This window comes from Gobio gobio (assembly GCF_949357685.1).
Source record: "Gobio gobio genome assembly, chromosome: 6".
Lineage (NCBI taxonomy): Eukaryota > Metazoa > Chordata > Actinopteri > Cypriniformes > Gobionidae > Gobio > Gobio gobio.
The window spans coordinates 26,716,977-26,736,573 of record NC_137102.1 but is presented as its reverse complement, the minus strand read 5'-3'; the positions used below and the strand labels follow the sequence as shown (position 1 = coordinate 26,736,573).

Sequence of the window (19,597 nt, the reverse complement as noted above, 5' to 3'; positions counted from 1 at the left end):
CAGCACAACTCACTTAAAGTATGAACGTCATTGCATTAGATGAAATATCAAACTAAAGTGGCATTTATTTAAAAGAATGATAGCAAAAGCACAGTGTATTGGGCACTTTTATTCCATGGGATGATTTAGATTAAATTACATTTAATTAAATGAAGATCACATTAAAAGGGTTTTCAAATTTATTTTATATAGAAATGCAATTGTTTTACCCTTATCCAAGACCGAGATTTTCAACCTTAAACTACACAAATCTATCATAAATATACAGGAATTACAACATTTAAACAAAGAGCAAAATAATCCAACCATATTGTTGAAATTACTTCTGTGGCATTATTTCCACCACACTAAACAATAGGGGTGTAAATCGGATGGTTCATAATGATACGATATGATATCGATTCTCATAGGCAGCGATACGTTATTTGCAGATACCTCAAAAGATTCTGCGATACGATTATGATACGATTCGATATGATATTATGTGCTAATTTAACACAAATCAGTTACATCGTACTCTCTCATGCCAAAATATATAACTAACATTTATTTGAAAGTTCATCATCCTGCACCCTGATTAGGACATCTACAAATAAAAAATTCAAGTCACAAGAGATCACCAATCTGATGACAGCTTTTGACAATCAAAGTATTTTAGGCTTCTGTGCTAAAAATGCAATGTCAAAAATCTACCGAAAAACAAGTAAATATATTTATATATAAATAGATAATATAAAATTAAAAGACATTTCTTTTAAATGTGTAACAGCTTTTTAATGAGGCAACAACAAATGACAGATAGGACAGAACAAGATAGACTATTGATCTTCTTTCATTGCGGAAACATATTAAGGCTCCAATACAGAGCGGTGCAAATCACTTATGCGCAGAATGATGTATTTGAAGCAACATGGAGTCACAGCGCGCAGTGCTGTGCTTCTTGTTGAAAGTTCAAAACAAAAAGGCAAAAGATATTGATGCGTGGTATATTAGTTCTATGCAAGAGTTTTTTGAGCCTCTCTCTTTAACAGTTTTAAATTCAAGTCAGTGACCTATTTGTGCGCTGCCTGCGATGGGGCAATCTGTGTATGCGTGCTTCTCTTTCGTGTTATTTCTGCAAAGCTTTAAACACAAGCAACTCATAAAATTTAGTGATGATTCAGCACCTGATCGGACAGTGACAGCAACTGTCCCGACTCCCGAGCGTCCTTCACAAGCTTTGAAAGGTAGTTTAAACGAGAATGCACATGTTGGCGATAATGCATAAAATGACATTGCGAGAAAATGTGGAGTGTGAGAAAACAAAGGTGCCTCTTAAATTTATAAATGGTATTGATTTTTTATACGTTGCATCGATACATTGTATCATTACACATTCAAAGGGGTCATGAATTGAGAAATCAACTTTCCCTTGAGCTTTTGATATATAAAAGGTCATGGTAATATAAAAATATCCTGTAACTTTCAGAGCTGAAAACTTCCTTGTTAGTCAAAGAAAAGCTTTTATAGACACCAGGCCTAGCAAACGATCGATCTCAGAATGTGCCAGGCTGTGACGTCTGAGTGTGGTGAAGCAACACCTCAACTGAAGAAGATCAATGCCTACTTCATCACTGCCTGTTTAGCCCCGCCCACCGATTCACGCATGTAACATAGGCCTAGTGTTAAACCATCGAGCTACAAAGCAATAAACATGCCGTTGAGGATTACAATTATTGTACAGTGCCTGGGCTCGACAGTAATGCAACATGTAAGTAACTGTTAATTCTAATGCCTGATCTGAAATGTAATGATTCATGTAGTCAGATTTTCTTTGTCGGTGTGTCAGTAAATCAGACCAGTGACCTAACATCAACTTGCGTTGTTTCTCTTAGTAGGATGAAAATAATTTTTTAATAATTTATATGTTAATAATTTAACAGTGATTAAATTCTATAAAGAAAGCGATCAAAGAAAGCTCCCTTTGCAATCGTTTGAGGAGCGCACACTGGAGCTGTCAATCAAACACGACGCGTTTATCAGTGACTCCCGTTTTATTCAACGAATCTCTTAACTATAGACAGTGGTGAGTCGTTTGGAGAAACATCGGAGATGCTTTTCTCCAAACAGCTCTGCATATAAATTAAATCCCTGCTCCAATGGCTCCAACAAGTCTGAGTCAAATTGCACCACCGACTGGTTAATGGCCAGCTAGAGTGTGACCAGAAGATATGAGAATGTCCCTGTGAGGGCTTCAATGAGATCCTAATCAGCCCGGGCCCCTAACCCACCTTTCAGTCGAGAATGGCCGGGGAATGACCTTAACACACACATACACAAGCATTCCTCTTTATTTAGCCTTTAATTAAACTATCCCAGAAATTACATATATGATGATTTCTTAAGTATATGCATGCTCCCTATATTTCTCATGTTTGCGTGATGTAAGAGCCATCTTAAACGCTCAAAATGGCTCTGTATAGAAGATGCACTGCTTTTATGTCTTTAAACCAAGGCATGTTTGATGTTTAAAGGTTCCTCTTTCTTCGTCTTAGTCAATGGTGCAAAGTATATGATTATGAGATGTACCGCTAGTATGTTTAGTCCTTTTGGAGTGAAACTTTACTAGTTCTGGCTTCCAGCAAGAACATTCCATTGAGTAATAAAGTCCGAACAAAGAAACTCTCTCCCGCCTGAAATTCACACCAACGATTGGTCGTCTCAGGGAAGATGGGCGTAGGTTAATGGACTTTAAAGGATAGAAACACAAGCACATCTTTGCTCAGTCAACTTGCAAGGACTCCGACGAGACAAATTTCCTTTTCCTCCCATCACATCAGCGCGGCTCACGGGCTTCGGCCCAGCCAAGCTGGTTGTTTCCTTTGAAGATCGACGCGCTCCGCAACACGGCCGGAGGCGCGCATCACTGCGCACGAGGAACCTTCTCAGGGCGGATGAGATGAACTTTCCCTTCCAAGACACTCCCTTCTAAACACCTTTAAATCTCCTGCGGACCGACTAAGCTCCGGAAGGACCAAACGGAGAGAGAGAGCTTCAGCGCACGAACACTCTGAGAAACGCCAACGCACGCATCTTGTTTTCCACAAAGAAACCATGCAAGTATCAATTCTATCGAAATTTAGATGTGTTTTAAGATTGTACCCCTGTTTAAGGTGATATGGTTCTTGCTGGCTCTAGTGGTTATGTTTGGGAAGGTGTCAGATTGGACACGATCATACCCTTCTTCCTTTCCCTTCTCCTCATCCTCCTCCTTTACTTTCCATTATTCTGTATATACATGTATCCTTTATTTAGTCATATGTAATCGTAGTATCAATCATTATTAAAACCATGGTATCTACATTTTGATTGTAATTGTTGTTGCTCACAAAACACGAGTCCCTTTAATGTCAGATCTAAGCTACGAGCTCTTATAAGCATCATTGAATGCTTTAATTAATACCATAACTCGGAAAGTTTGTCCTTTGTGGCCAGAGGGATAAACTTCCCGAAAATTGGGTAGGAAGAATAGACCTTGTGAGTGGATAAAGGATTACTGCTCGTTCGTTAAACGGAACTGAGAGGAATTTTGAATAAACTCCCTAGAGGTTATTCTGTGATTATTTAATATAGATATATCTGTAGTTAATTGCAATAAATTGTTGTTAACCATATATGTGACCCCGTCTGTGAAACCCCGGCTAAAGTCGCATAATATAATTATTAGATATACAGGGAGTGCAGAATTATTAGGCACGTTGATTTTCTGATCATATTTTTTTTCCAGGCACATTTGACCAATTCCAAACCACAGTAATCCTAATAACTACTATTGATTTAGTATTTAATAATGTATAAGTGATATATAATTGTTCATGAAGGCTGGAAATTAAAATCACCTTATATTCAGGTGTGCAGAATTATTAGGCATGTTTTCTTTTACAGATAAATTGAGCCAAAAAAGAGATTTAACTCAGACTGAAAAGTCAAAAAGTATTAAATGCCCATGAGAAGGATGCAATACTAATGCAATACTAGACATTGCAGTTAAGGCATGACCATTGGACAGTGAAATGCTCGTTGGGTCAGCAGGGTCAGACAAAAACATGTGGCGGAGAAAAGACACCTATTAACCGCAAAAGAATTAAGAATTAAGGTGAAGAATTAAGGGTGAAACCATCAGGAACCCTTTAGTCTCCAGCGCCACCATTTTCCAAAGCTGCAACCTACCTGGAGTCTCCAGAAGTGCAAGGTGTCAGGATCTCAGAGACTTCAGTTAGGTAAAGAATCCTAAAAAATGACCCCCACTAAATAAGAATCACAAGCTGAAGTGTACTAAAATACACAAAGAAGGTTTTTTTATAGGCTTTATGGACAGATAGGTTGAGAGTGACTCTTGAAGGACCAGCACCACATCCTCTAGTACCACTGTTTGAAGAATTCATCTTCCAGAATCTGGCAGTACGTTTTGAGAGTTCATTTTTAGTCCATCTCTGCAAAACGGACTTCAGGATGGACTAAAATGAACTCCCAAAACGTACTGCCAGATTCTGGAAGATGAATTCTTCAAACAGTGGTGCAAGAGGATGTGGTGCTGGTCCTTCAAGAGTCACTCTCAACCTATCTGTCCATAAAGCCTATAAAAAAAACCTTCTTCATGTATTTTACAACACTTCAGCTTGTGATTCTTATTTAGTGGGGGTCATTTTTTAGGATTCTTTACCTAACTGAAGTCTCTGAGATCCTGACACCTTGCACTTCTGGAGACTCCAGGTAGGTTGCAGCTTTGGAAAATGGTGGCGCTGGAGACTAAAGGGTTCCTGATGGTTTCACCCTTAATTCTTCACCTTAATTCTTTTGCAGTTAACAGGTGTCTTTTCTCCGCCACATGTTATTGTCTGACCCTGCTGACCCAACGAGCATTTCACTGTCCAATGGTCACGCCTTAACTGCAATGTCTAGTATTGCATTAGTATTGCATCCTTCTCATGGGCATTTAATACTTTTTGACTTTTCAGTCTGAGTTAAATCTCTTTTTTGGCTCAATTTATCTGTAAAAGAAAACATGCCTAATAATTCTGCACACCTGAATATAAGGTGATTTTCATTTCCAGCCTTCATGAACAATTATATATCACTTATACATTATTAAATACTAAATCAATAGTAGTTATTAGGATTACTGTGGTTTGGAATTGGTCAAATGTGCCTGGAAAAAAAATATGATCAGAAAATCAACGTGCCTAATAATTCTGCACTCCCTGTAGAGTGTCAAAGTAGTCATAGCCATAAAAATGACCAAAACAGGTCATTTGTGTTTATTGCTGTAAATGATAGATTATACCAAGGGCTTTGAGATGCAGTACTCAATTTTTCATTTATAATATTATAAATACTGAAATTAATGAATTTATTGACGCTACGTTTTATTATTTTGCACCAAAAAATACCGGACGTATGAGCTTCTTAAATATTGATTTTAATCGTCTCATTGTTTACTTTCGACGGAGAAACAACTCCTGATTCTTATATCATTCAGTTCAGAAACGTATTTTTTACAATTACAAAGTGCAAACAGACCATAATATCAATCCGCACGACCAACGATCAGATCAGTGTCGGGAAAGGCAAGAAAACGGCGACTTAAGCCGGGTTCCGATTTCTGTGTGGATTTCTTTGTGTCATCACCGACATTTCAGGAACAGTTTATTTGTTTTCTAACTCCACCTTCTGCCTATATATCCATCTTATTTTAAAGACATTTAATGGCTGCTAAGTGTCTAAATAGTTTGGTTTTTGGATGCTGATGCGCTGGGTTTATGAATTCGCTCTCTGACAGGGTGGCCGCGGCAAGCGAAGTGCAAGGAACAGAACAGCTGATAGTTTAATTAATAATGATTAATATAGGCCTACTGTTTTTTTGTAGGGTAAATAAAGAACCCGTATTATATATTAATATAAAAAAGTTGCGTATGTCCTTCGGAAGCAAAGCTCTTGCGTCTGATGTTTTGGTTTCGGTTTGTAAACCTATACGAATAGAATATACATGAATGAGAACAAAGTGCTGGACGTGCTTTATGTAGGCTAAAAGAGTTATTAAGCACAATGAGCCATGAAAAAATCCTAAAGAATCATAATCTAATCGAATTGTGAGACAAGTGAAGATTCACAGTTATGACTAACTATCTGCACAAAGTTTGAGACTGACCTGTAAACTTTGGTAGGGCTATGGCCTAGTCCTGGATTTACTCCAAATGTTACACAGTGAGATTTTCTATGGATGTTTTATATATCAATGGATATATATAGGCCTATTAATGCCATTAATGCCAATAACATTTTCTACTGAGATTTCATTTTACTAATAAAGTTATAGCCTACAAATCACTAGAGTGAACTGACTTGGTAAATCAAGCTCTTGTGGTACCCATATTCGTTTCAATGTTTCACACTTTTTGGACATGCACATTATAATAAATAGAATTGTTTTACAAAACTAAGAATTTTCCCATAAATGTGTCCTATATCACTGAAAATGGGAGAATCTTAGCTTTAATGTGGTATATGGCACATCGTCAGAATAATAATGGTTAAAATGTTTTACAATTTTAAAAAAAAGCTTGATTTTAAAATTGGAATTTCTCAAAATCATGATTTTCTGAGGCCGAAATTCAACTAATTTTTGACATGATCTTACTCAGTCAATATTAAAGATATCAAGGTTATATTTTCACAGAATGTTCTTTACATAATGTAGGATGATTTTATGTATAAAAAAATGACTTTAGCTGGGTTTTCACAGACAGGGTCACATATATTATATATTGCATAAATACCTAGATTAGGTATTCCCCTTTTTGGGTGATTTTGGAGATTTATGATTAATTTTAAATCCCTAAATATTAATACCCATAATTCCCTATTGAGCTAAATTTAATTTAATAATATGTAACCCTAAGACGCTACACCCCTACTAAACAATTTTGCCCCAAATTAAGTTTTGAAAATTATATTTAGTAGGGTGTCTGTCTTTTAATCCTCAGAAAGAAGTAATGTAATTCTGACGATCACAAATCACAAAATGCTAATTTGGCAGAAATCACGCTGTGGTGGGAATCTTTGACCTTCAGAAAAAAAAGACAATTATGGCGTGATGTAAAAGTCAGGAGGACCATCGGTGTCTGCAGTTGAAGAAAAAAAAATTCTGGTTGTCAACATTACTGGAACAATGAAGAAAAAAAAACATTTCTGGTTGTCAACCTTACTGGAACAAGTCCATAACTAATGTAATGTGGCATAAGCTACACTGTATTTAAGGCTGGCATACACAAAATTACTGCTGCCAAGATTTGCAGTCTGGAGGAGTTGACTCTACTTGCCGAAAATGTCAGAGCAGATGCCACATGGTTTGATACTTTGTCTAATGCAATGACTGAATAACATTCTTAAATTAAGTGGCTTAAGTGTCCAAACACTTTCTGATGCCACTGTAGCAGATAAGCTTATAAAATGACTAGGTGCTACTGACCTTTGGTTGTGAAGAGAGAGATGCGCAACTGAGCAGGGGTTTAGAGACAGCATTGGTCTGAGGCGTGCTGACTCTAGGAGACACATATGACCTCGGTGAAGAGGCATCTGATGCTAATGACATGGGTGACTGACCGGACTGTTGAGCTGTTCATTAGAAACAGAGTTATAGACATGGAATCCAGTAAATAATCTTACACAAATATACAGACAAATAGCAACATGAAAGGACTTAAAACGAGTCGATCTGCCAAGTTTTGAATTGTTGTAATTTACAATATAACAAATATACTAAATACTACTTCACTAAATAATTTTTTCTAAATGTCTTATTTTGCACCCAAGTCTGAGTTCTCGTATATATAATAAAGTGGCTTAAAGCAGTGGTTCCCAACCTTTTCCCCAGGGGACCCCTGTTTTAAATTTCCAAATCCTTTGCGACCCCCCCAACCCCCTTAAAGGATAGATCACCCAAAAATGTAAATTGTCATTAATTACTCACCCTCATATCGTTCCAAACCTGCAAGACTTCTGTTCATCTTCTGAACACAAATGAAGATGAGCTTTCTGTCCCCTCCATTGGTAGCCTACACAACAACCATTTTCAAACCCCAGAAAGGTAGTAAAAACAAAGTAATCCACGTGACCCCAGTGGTTTAACCTTAATTTTATGAAGCGACGTGACTGTTTTGTGCAAAAATATTTTATTTACCATTTTATTTACAAAAATCTCCAACGCACATTCATGAGAGCACCAGGTTGACGTTTTGTTGACATGAGTGATTAATATTTTGTAAACAAAGTGGTAAATTGGTGCAAACAAAGCACTCACAACTTCATAAAATTGAGGTTAAACCACTGGAGTCACATGGATTACTTTAATGATGTCTTTACTACCTTTCTGGGCTTGAAAGTGGTAGTTGCGTAGCTGTCAATGGAGGGACAGAAAGCGCTCATATTTAATCCTAATCATTTGTGTTCTGAAGATGAACGAATCTCTTTTGGGTTTGGAACAACATGAGGGTGAGTAATGACATTTTATTTTTGGGTGAACTATCCCTTTAAAGAATTGTTCAGCATGTTTGTGTCCATAGCCTTGGGTGTGTATAAACAATGAACAAAACTAAAACACAGTATTGTAAAACATGGTCACATAGTTCCATTATAAAAAAAGTGTATTAGTTGCACTGCAGCACATCAGTTAGGGGAGGTGTGGAGGGTGACTGGGACTTCAGCCGTACCTTGTGTGGAAAGCTGAGCAGCTTGGGAAAGCAGAGTAGTGACGTTGAAAGCGGACGGTCCGGCAGTGAGAAGCTTATGAAGCATAGACTGTAAGGAAGCTTGTGTGACAGCGGCTGTGAGGACTTGGAGGAAGACAAAGAAAGAAAAAGACACGCATACAGTCAAAGCAGTGCTAAACACTGAAAGCAATCTGAAAAAGGCTCTAGCCTTTGGCTTATGGTGTTTTCACCATGTGGAGAGAAGATGCCACATATTGTACAAAAAGCAGTTGTCAAGGGGTCAAAATGGTTAAAGCACAACATTTATAGCTATTTGGATGAAGGCCTAATCATGAGTATTTAAAGGGGTCATGAATTGAGAAATCAACTTTCCCTTGAGCTTTTGATTTATAAAAAGGTCATCTTAATATAAGAATATCTAAATGTAAGTTTCAGAGCTAAAAACTTCCTTGTCAGTCAAAGAAAAGCTTTTATTGACAGCTGGCTCAGCAAAGTATCGATCTGCAAATGTGCTTCCTTGTGACATCCGAGTGCAGTGAAATGCCGCCTTAACCGAAGAAGAAGAACGCCTAATTCTGTAGCCACGCCAACTGATTTGTGCCTGGCATGTTAGATAAATAACATAGGCCTACATGGAGCTAAACCGGATCGAACTTCCAACCAATAAAGCTTATGGCATGTTTCAAACATGCCATAAGCTTCCTTCGGATTCCAAAATGCATGGTTGAACTTTATTTTTAATGAAGATCCAGCTCAAAAGGGGAAGACATTGCATTTGTTTACTTCATTTCACCGGATTCATTTGTAAACAAGAGACTGGATTTGCAGACGAGATTAAAAAACAATGCTGTGGCTTCTGGATCTGACAGGAATGATGCAACAATTATGTGGGTAAAAAATAAATTTTATATGTGATAGTATTGCATTGTTCCATTTGATATAAAATGATTATGTACGTGTCTAAATATAACTTCCACGGTGTCACAGGCTGTTCTTTGTATTTGAGGTGTTGTTGGTTTATTGTCTTGTTATTCGTGATCAGACTCGAACATGTATGGGCCAAGGCTCGCACTCTCTTAAATAATGAAATTTCGGCGGGTGTGTGTTATGCACGGTTCGCAGTTATATACACTGATCGGTCCGTCCAAATATTAATTAAAAAATAACATTCCAATTAATTGTGGGTAGATGACAGAGAACTCATTGGCGTTTGTTTGATAAAGACATTTTGCGAGCCCTGTGGGCGAATCATTCCGGTTGCAGTTTCTCCACACAGAAAGTTTTCAAAACAATTCCTCACGTGTAATGACTGGAGAGCAGAAGCTCATTATAATATGCAAAACTGTTATCCAATCATAGCAGTGGGCGTTTACATCCAAATCTTCAATGCGGTTCTGCCCATAAAAACAGAGCGTTTCAAGAGCTAGGCTCAAAACCAGGGTAGAAAATAGCCTATTACTTATTCATTATGATGTTTTTGAATGTAAAAACCACGCAAACGTCATAAGTTGATCTCAGACAACAGATATATACACACACTCACCTAAAGGATTATTAGGAACACCTGTTCAATTTCTCATTAATGCAATTATCTAATCAACCAATCACATGGCAGTTGCTTCAATGCATTTAGGGGTGTGGTCCTGGTCAGGACAATCTCCTGAACTCCAAACTGAATGTCAGAATGAGAAAGAAAGGTGATTTAAGCTATTTTGAGCGTGGCATCGTTGTTGGTGCCAGACGGGCCGGTCTGAGTATTTCACAATCTGCTCAGTTACTGGGATTTTCACGCACAACCATTTCTAGGGTTTACAAAGAATGGTGTGAAAAGGAAAAAACATCCAGTATGCGGCAGTCCTTTGGGCAAAAATGCCTTGTTGATGCTAGAGGTCAGAGGAGAATGGGCCGACTGATTCAAGCTGATAGAAGAGCAACTTTGACTGAAATAACCACTCGTTACAACCGAGGTATGCAGCAAAGCATTTGTGAAGCCACAACATGCACAACCTTGAGGCGGATGGGTTACAACAGCAGAAGACCCCACCGGGTACCACTCATCTCCACTACAAATAGGAAAAACAGGCTACAATTTGCACGAGCTCACCAAAATTGGACAGTTGAAGACTGGAAAAATGTTGCCTGGTCTGATGGGTCTCGATTTCTGTTGAGACATTCAGATGGTAGAGTCAGAATTTGGAGTAAACAGAATGAGAACATGGATCCATCGTGCCTTGTTACCACTGTGCAGGCTGGTGGTGGTGGTGTAATGGTGTGGGGGATGTTTTCTTGGCACACTTTAGGCCCCTTTGTGCCAATTGGGCATCGTTTAAATGCCACGGCCTACCTGAGCATTGTTTCTGACCATGTCCATCCCTTTATGACCACCATGTACCCATGGCTACTTCCAACAGGATAATGCACCATGTCACAAAGCTCGAATCATTTCAAATTGGTTTCTTGAACATGACAATGAGTTCACTGTAATAAAATGGCCCCCACAGTCACCAGATCTCAACCCAATAGAGCATCTTTGGGATGTGGTGGAATGGGAGCTTCGTGCCCTGGATGTGCATCCCACAAATCTCCATCAACTGCAAGATGCTATCCTATCAATATGGGCCAACATTTCTAAAGAATGCTTTCAGCACCTTGTTGAATCAATGCCACGTAGAATTAAGGCAGTTCTGAAGGCGAAAGGGGGTCAAACACAGTATTAGTATGGTGTTCCTAGTAATCCTTTAGGTGAGTATATACAGTGAGGAAAATAAGTATTTGAACACCCTGCTATTTTGCAAGTTCTCCCACTTGGAAATAATGGAGGGGTCTGAAATTGTCATCGTGGCTGCATGTCCACTGTGAGAGACATAATCTAAAAAAAAAAATCCAGAAATCACAATGTATGATTTTTTAACTATTTATTTGTATGATACAGCTGCAAATAAGTATTTGAACACCAGTCTATCAGCTAGAATTCTGACCCTTAAAGATCTGTTAGTCTGCCTTTAAAATGTCCACCTCCACTCCATTTATCTTAAATTAGATGCACCTGTTTGAGGTTGTTAGCTGCATTAAGACACCTGTCGACCTCATACATACAGTAAGAATCCAACTACTAACATGGCCAAGACCAAAGAGCTGTCCAAAGACACTAGAGACAATTGTACACCTCCACAAGGCTGGAAAGGGCTACGGGGAAATTGTCAAGCAGCTTGGTGAAAAAAGGTCCACTGTTGGAGCAATCATTAGAAAATGGAAGAAGCTTAACATGACTGTCAATCTCCCTCGGACTGGGGCTCCATGCAAGATCTCACCTTATGGGGTCTCAATGATGATGTTGGTAATACACTAAGACGTCATGGTTTGAAATCATGCATGGCACGGAAGGTTCCCCTGCTTAAACCAGCACATGTCCAGGCCCGTCTTAAGTTTGCCAATGACCATTTGGATGATCCAGAGGAGTCATGGGAGAAAGTCATGTGGTCAGATGAGACCAAAATAGATCTTTTTGGTCATAATTCCACTAAACGTGTTTGGAGGAAGAAGAATGATGAGTACAATCCCAAAAACACCATCCCTACTGTGAAGCATGGGGGTGGTAGCATCATGCTTTGGGGGTGTTTTTCTGCACATGGGACAGGGCGACTGCACCGTATTAAGGAGAGGGTGACCGGGGCCATGTATTGCGAGATTGGGTCGAGGCTGGGTCTTCCAACATGACAATGACCCGAAGCACACAGCCAGGATAACCAAGGAGTGGCTCTGTAAGAAGCATATCAAGGTTCTGGCCTAGCCAGTCTCCAGACCTAAACCCAATAGAGAATCTTTGGTGGGAGCTCAAACTCCGTGTTTCTCAGCGACAGGCCAGAAACCTGACTGATCTAGAGAAGATCTGTGTGGAGGAGTGGGCCAAAATCCCTCCTGCAGTGTGTGCAAACCTGGTGGAAAAACTACAGGAAACTTTTGACCTCTATAATTGCAAACAAAGGCTACTGTACCAAATATTAACATTGATTTTCTCAGGTGTTCAAATACTTATTTGCAGCTGTATCATATAAATAAATAGTTTAAAAAAATCATTCATTGTGATTTCTGGATTTTTTTAGATTATGTCTCACAGTGGACACCTACGTGTATATATATGCATGTGTATATGCGTATGTGTATGTGTAATATATATATGTGTGTGTGTGTGTGTGTGTGTGTGTGTGTGTGTGTGTGTGTGTGTGTGTGTGTGTGTGTGTGTGTGTGTGTGTGTGTGTGTGTGTGTGTGTGTATATATATATATATATATATATATATATATATACACACATACACACACACATATATATATACACATATATACACACACACACACACACACACACACACACATATATATATATATATATATATATGAGATAGTATATCTCATAGTGCTGTATCAAGGCACCTCAGTGGGAAGTCTGTGGGAAGGAAAAAGTGTGGCAAAAAACGCTGCACAACGAGAAGAGGTGACTGGACCCTGAGGAAGATTGTGGAGAAGGACCGATTTCAGAACTTAGGGGACCTGCGGAAGCAGTGGACTGAGTCTGGAGTAGAAACATCCAGAGCCACCGAGCACAGGCGTGTGCAGGAAATGGGCTACAGGTGCCGCATTCCCCAGGTCAAGCCACTTTTGAACCAGAAACAGCGGCAGAAGCGCCTGACCTGGGCTACAGAGAAGCAGCACTGGACTGTTGCTCAGTGGTCCAAAGTACTTTTTTCGGATGAAAGCAAATTTTGCATGTCATTCGGAAATCAAGGTGCCAGAGTCTGGAGGAAGACTGGGGAGAAGGAAATGCCAAAATGTCCAGTGTCTAGTACCCACAGTCAGTGATGGTCTGGGGTGCCATGTCAGCTGCTGGTGTTGGTCCACTGTGTTTTATCAAGGGCAGGGTCAATGCAGCTAGCTATCAGGAGATTTTGGAGCACTTCATGCTTCCTTCTGCTGAAAAGCTTTATGGAGATGAAGATTTCGTTTTTCAGCACGACCTGGCACCTGTTCAGTGCCAAAACCACTGGTAAATGGTTTACTGACCATGGTATTACTGTGCTCAATTGGCCTGCCAACTCTCCTGACCTGAGCCCCATAGAGAATCTGTGGGATATTGTGAAGAGAAAGTTGAGAGACGCAAGACCCAACACTCTGGATGAGCTTAAGGCCGCTATCGAAGCATCCTGGACCTCCATAACACCTCAGCAGTGCCATAGGCTGATTGCCTCCATGCCACGCCGCATTGAAGCAGTCATTTCTGCAAAAGGATTCCCGACCAAGTATTGAGTGCATAACTGAACATAATTATTTGAAGGTTGACTTTTTTTGTATTAAAAACACTTGTCTTGTATTGGTCGGATGAAATATGCTAATTTTTTGAGATAGGAATTTTGGGTTTTCATGAGCTGTATGCCAAAATCATCAGTATTAAAACAATAAAAGACCTGAAATATTTCAGTTGGTGTGCAATGAATCTAAAATATATGAAAGTTAAATTTTTATCATTACATTATGGAAAATGAACTTTTATCACAATATGCTAATTTTTTAGAAGGACCTGTGCATACATACATACACACACACACACACACACACACACACACACACACACACACACACACACACACACACACACACACACACACACACACACACACACACACACACACACACACACACACACACACACACACACACACACACACACACACACACACACACACACACTTATATTAGGGCTGTCACGACATCAGATTTTTCACACCACGGTTATTGTGGCCAAAAAAATTCACGATATCGATATATCGCGATATCTATAGAAACCTTGGGGGAGACACTTTACAATAAGGTTGAATTAGTTGACATTAGTTAATGCAGTAGTTAACGAACTAACCATGAACAACAGCTGTTCAGCATTAGTTAATCTTCTTTGTTAATGTTAGTTAATATAGAGCTGTTCATGGTTTGTTCATGTTAGTTCACAGTGCATTTTAGCAAGATTTTAATAAATGTTGAAATTAACATTAACAAAGATTAATAAGTGCCGTTCATTATTAGTTCATGTTAACTAATGTAACTAATGTTAATTAAGGAACCTTATTGTATAGATTTACCAATAAATTTTTACTTTGTTTATTTCGTTTTATTTTTTACCCAACAAACATAATTGGATAATGATAAACAGGGTAATACTCTGTTACTGATAAATTGTCTTCGAAGCTCCCTATGAAATAACAAGAGAGAAAATACTGTCAAGTTCAACAGTATGATGATGAATAAATATTAACAGAAATGTTATTGGCCATGACTAGATTGCAAATACAAATACAAGAATAGACATTATTCATTAATTAAAAGTAACTATGAGGCCGCGACCGTCGACTGGCTCTGACTGGTGTTTAGAGTCCGTTACTTCAGCGCAGCTGCAAGAGTTATGGCCTTTTTACACCTGCTCACTTCATTCGTTTTCTCTGATCATATATCTATCATATTGTGAAGAGATCAGGAGTAAATGTCTTCCGAAATTCTTTCGAGGCGGATTTAAATCCGATCACTCAGATGATCCACCGCTCCCACCACGCGCTGCGCGCACTACACGAAGATGCAAGAAAAGACGCAAACGGCCGCCAGTGAAACTGAAAGTAGCCCAAGGCTCAGAATCAGATGCTCAAAAACCCAATAATCTCCATTAAAACGAATGAGACTATGCTCTTACCAGTGCTTATGTCGCTCGTTCTCATATTACGGCCTTTGATCTTGAAATGAGACGATAAATAAAATACAACTCATATCTGTTGCTTTCGTTGTCGTGAACTGAATTTGCATAGCCAATAGAGTGGAAATTGAAGATTGGATTTATATTCATTTTGCGGAGAGGTATAAGGTAAGACAATGCATGTTTTTATTTTTATAGTTTAGATTGTGTAGCCCGTTTCGTTTGCAGGCGCCGTTGCGTGCGAGCCTGTCTCAGCTTGTCAAAAATGCGTTTTTACTGTGGTGGTGATAGTAAACATATAAACTTACATTGTGATATGCTTGAAGTGTTTTATATATATGGATTTTATTATAGACAAGACAAGTCAAGTGTTGATTTGAGAGGATAAATTGATCAAACATGCGGTTAACTCACTGTCGGCCGCTGGCCGCTTGGTCATTAGGAAAAAAAAAAAAAACTTTAATTTAACTAACGAAAATTGCCCCAAACATTTTTTCTAAATTAACTTAATAAAGAAACTAAACGAAATATAACAAATTTGACATTACAAACAAAGCTGAACTATTTTTATGGCTGCAACAGTGTGTAATAGAGAGGGAGGAAAAAACACTACAGACTCGGGACACCGGAGTATTTACGCGTCAGGTTATCATACCAGTCCTGTTCATTTTAAATATTGTGGTTATCGCCAATACCGGTATATTGCCACACCCTAAATTAACACGATGTCGATATTTCGTGCTTTGAATATCACAGTTATCGTCAATACCGGTATATTGCGACACCCCTAATATATATATATAGTAGTGTTGGGCGATATGCCTAATTTTCCAATCGCCAGCCGCTATCGACAGCCGGTCAAATCGTCGATACACGATCTTATCACGTCGGGGCGTAGCAATTACCGCATTTCCTCAAATAAAAGAGGGGGCCTTTATTTACCTGAACTGCAGAAGGTCACCCACTTTTAATTGAAGCAGGCTTTTATTAGGGGCAGGCCTGTATTTCGAATTCCATCTATTTGAAAAAAATAATTGTTTTAAATAAACCGTTTAAATGAAAAGCGATAGCGTTCCAGAGGACGAATATCATCAGGGGCGCGGGAAGTGGGGTGGTTTCAAAGGATTGCAAATGCAATGCAAATTTTTGTTCATTTTATTTATTTTTAGAATTTAATAATTTATTTGTAATAAACATTTTAAGTGGCCCATTAAAAAGTATTATTTATAAGTTGAATTATGTTTTTAAAACATACATGAGGTCATATTGTGACTGTTGCGGTGGGTGTGTTGAAAGAACAGTAATAATTTCCTCCAGTGGAGAGCGCCTTTCTGGAGATTCCGTTCATTTCTGAAGCTCATTCCGCTCAGCGCTGCACGCTCAACCCAGAACTCCCTTTGTGACATGCTGGATAAAATATAGGCCTATCTGAAATAAATAGTAAGGGCTGCCCCTGACTAAAGTTTTTTTTATTTTCTAGTAGTTGTTCATTTAAGCCGTTGATCACGCTGCGCGGCTGCCTCCGCCTCCATGTCATTGTCTGTTATAGGCTCTTATGTGTCCTGTTCACTTTTCAACGTAAATTAAATAAAAAAATAACATTATCACATTTAAACTGAAACTAATTACGTGTTTTAATAGCTACAAGTATAGTAGGCTAGAGAGAAATGTCATGTCGGAGCGGGATTTGAGCACACGTCATTTTACCGCTGAACGGTTCATGAGTGAAGCTCCGCTTTGCTTCGCTCACATGCTCTGTTAAGGTAGGCAGGTTTTTTGCATTAATTTTTATTTCCTGTCGCTGTACAAGCTTGTTTATTGTATATGACTGTGTAAACCTTTTATTTAAAGATTTAATGTAGGCCACAGTCCATTGCATTACGATTGCAAGAAGAATCAATATTGTGAAAAATGTGATTTGGAGTCAAATGTCCCGGTGTGAACGCTGTTTAAACGAGTGTTCTCACCGATATATTTGTTCTTTGTTCTTTCGTGTTTTATAGACTCGATATAAACACTATAATTTTGTTATTTTACTAACCCAACTAATGAATCCGCGCTTTCTATATTCCACGCGAGGGAAAAAAGCTTCCTTCCACTTAAGAGGAGTTGCGTTCCTTGAAGCACTTTTTTATTTTAATATATATCTCTCTTTACATAAATATTTTCTACTTTAAAAAAAAAACACAATAATTTTGTTATTTTTCTAACCCAGCTAATTACTCATTGCGTGCACTTTTCTCAATCCGTTATGGAGCTATTCAATTTTGATTTTTCATATTGTTTTTTAAACGTTCGTTCGAGTAGTTCAAATGACCACTTTTTTTTACTCTAAAAATACATTGTCTGCTGACCTTTAAGTATTTCACTGCACTTTAACAAGAAATCTTATCTTAACGGCCTATGTGCAATATTTTTTGTTCATTGTTGTTCAGTTGTTAAGTCGTTTGAAATAAAGCTGCTTTTACTTTTTGACTGATTGTTCTGTTCAGATCTATATAGCCTATAATTATAATATAGCAATTTGTTATTGTATTATTATAAGTATAAAATAAATGTACATTTATGAAAAAAAAAAAGTGCTTTAGCCTGATGATGATGACGTTTTCGCCATGGCTCATGTGAATTTGTGAATGTAGGGCTAGGTTGATCACCTTGCAATTAAATTCTGAAACTACACGTAGTTTTGTAGTCTTTAAAAAAAAAATTAACTGAAGAGTAACTCATTTTTATCAGGCACATGGCCTGCAAGTGCAATACCACGTGCTTTGATGTTGATGTGAATAAGGCTAAGCAGAATAAGTACAATTAATTTAATGATGATAATAATAATAATAATAACAACTATGATCATAATATTTTTATTTAATAATGAAAAATAATTTTTAAATTACATTAATGGGGAGCGAGCCAAATATCGTCTTGAAATCGCCAACAGCTTCAGCTTTCGGCGATCTCTCTGCCTATCGTCGATACACGATACTATCGTCTATACACAATACTATTGTCTATCGGCACAACCCTAATATATATTATATATTTATATACAGTGAGGAAAATGAAGTATTTGAACACCCTGCTATTTTGCAAGTTCTCCCACTTAGAAATCATGGAGGGGTCTGAAATTGTCATCGTAGCTGCATGTCCACTGTGAGAGACATAATCTAAAAAAAAAAAGCCCAGAAATCACAATGTATGATTTTTTAACTATTTATTTGTATGATACAGCTGCAAATAAGTATTTGAACACCTGAGAAAATCAATGTTAATATTTGGTACAGTAGGCTTTGTTTGCAATTACAGAGGTCAAACGTTTCCTGTAGTTTTTCACCAGGTTTGCACACACTGCAGGAGGGATTTTGGCCCACTCCTCCACACAGATCTTCTCTAGATCAGTCAGGTTTCTGGCCTGTCGCTGAGAAACACAGAGTTTGAGCTCCTCCAAAGATTCTCTATTGGGTTTAAGTCTGGAGACTGGCTAAGCCACGCCAGAACCTTGATATGCTTCTTACAGAGCCACTCCTTGGTTATCCTGGCTGTGTGCTTCGGGTCATTGTCATGTTGGAAGACCCAGCCTCGACCCATCTTCAATGCTCTAACTGAGGGAAGGAGGTTGTTCCCCAAAATCTCGCAATACATGGCCCCAGTCATCCTCTCCTTAAAACAGTGCTGTCGCCCTGTCCCAGGTGCAGAAAAACACCCCCAAAGCATGATGCTACCACCCCCATGCTTCACAGTAGGGATGGTGTTCTTGGGATGATACTCATCATTTTCTTCTTCCTCCAAACACGTTTAGAGGAATTATGACCAAAAAATTCTATTTTGGTCTCATTTGACCACATGACTTTCTCCCATGACTCCTCTGGATCATCCAAATGGTCATTGGCAAACTTAAGACGGGCCTGGACATGTGCTGGTTTAAGCAGGGGAACCTTCCTTGCCATGCATGATTTCAAACCATGACGTCTTAGTGTATTAACAAAAGCAACCTTGGAAACGGTGGTCCCAGCTCTTTTCAGGTCAATGACCAGCTCCTCCTGTGTAGTTCTGGGCTAATTTCTCACCTTTCTTAGGATCATTGAGACCCCACAAGGTGAGATCTTGCATGGAGCCCCAGTC

General features: G+C 38.6%; 1 protein-coding gene across 5 annotated transcripts in view; it reads right to left on the bottom strand.

The window, feature by feature from the left end:
• Positions 1–19,597, bottom strand: part of wacb (WW domain containing adaptor with coiled-coil b) — a 54,833-nt gene that overhangs the window by 4,028 nt on the left and 31,208 nt on the right. For 3 of the 5 annotated variants that reach the window (XM_079819048.1, XM_079819049.1, XM_079819052.1), the window contains 2 exons: positions 8,748–8,870; positions 7,508–7,653 (listed from right to left, as the gene is read on the bottom strand). In XM_079819048.1, the coding sequence (XP_079675174.1) occupies positions 7,508–7,653; positions 8,748–8,870 (269 nt within the window). The remainder of the gene's footprint in view (positions 1–7,507; positions 7,654–8,747; positions 8,871–19,597) is intronic. The other 2 variants (XM_079819050.1, XM_079819051.1) reach the window with 1 other exon arrangement.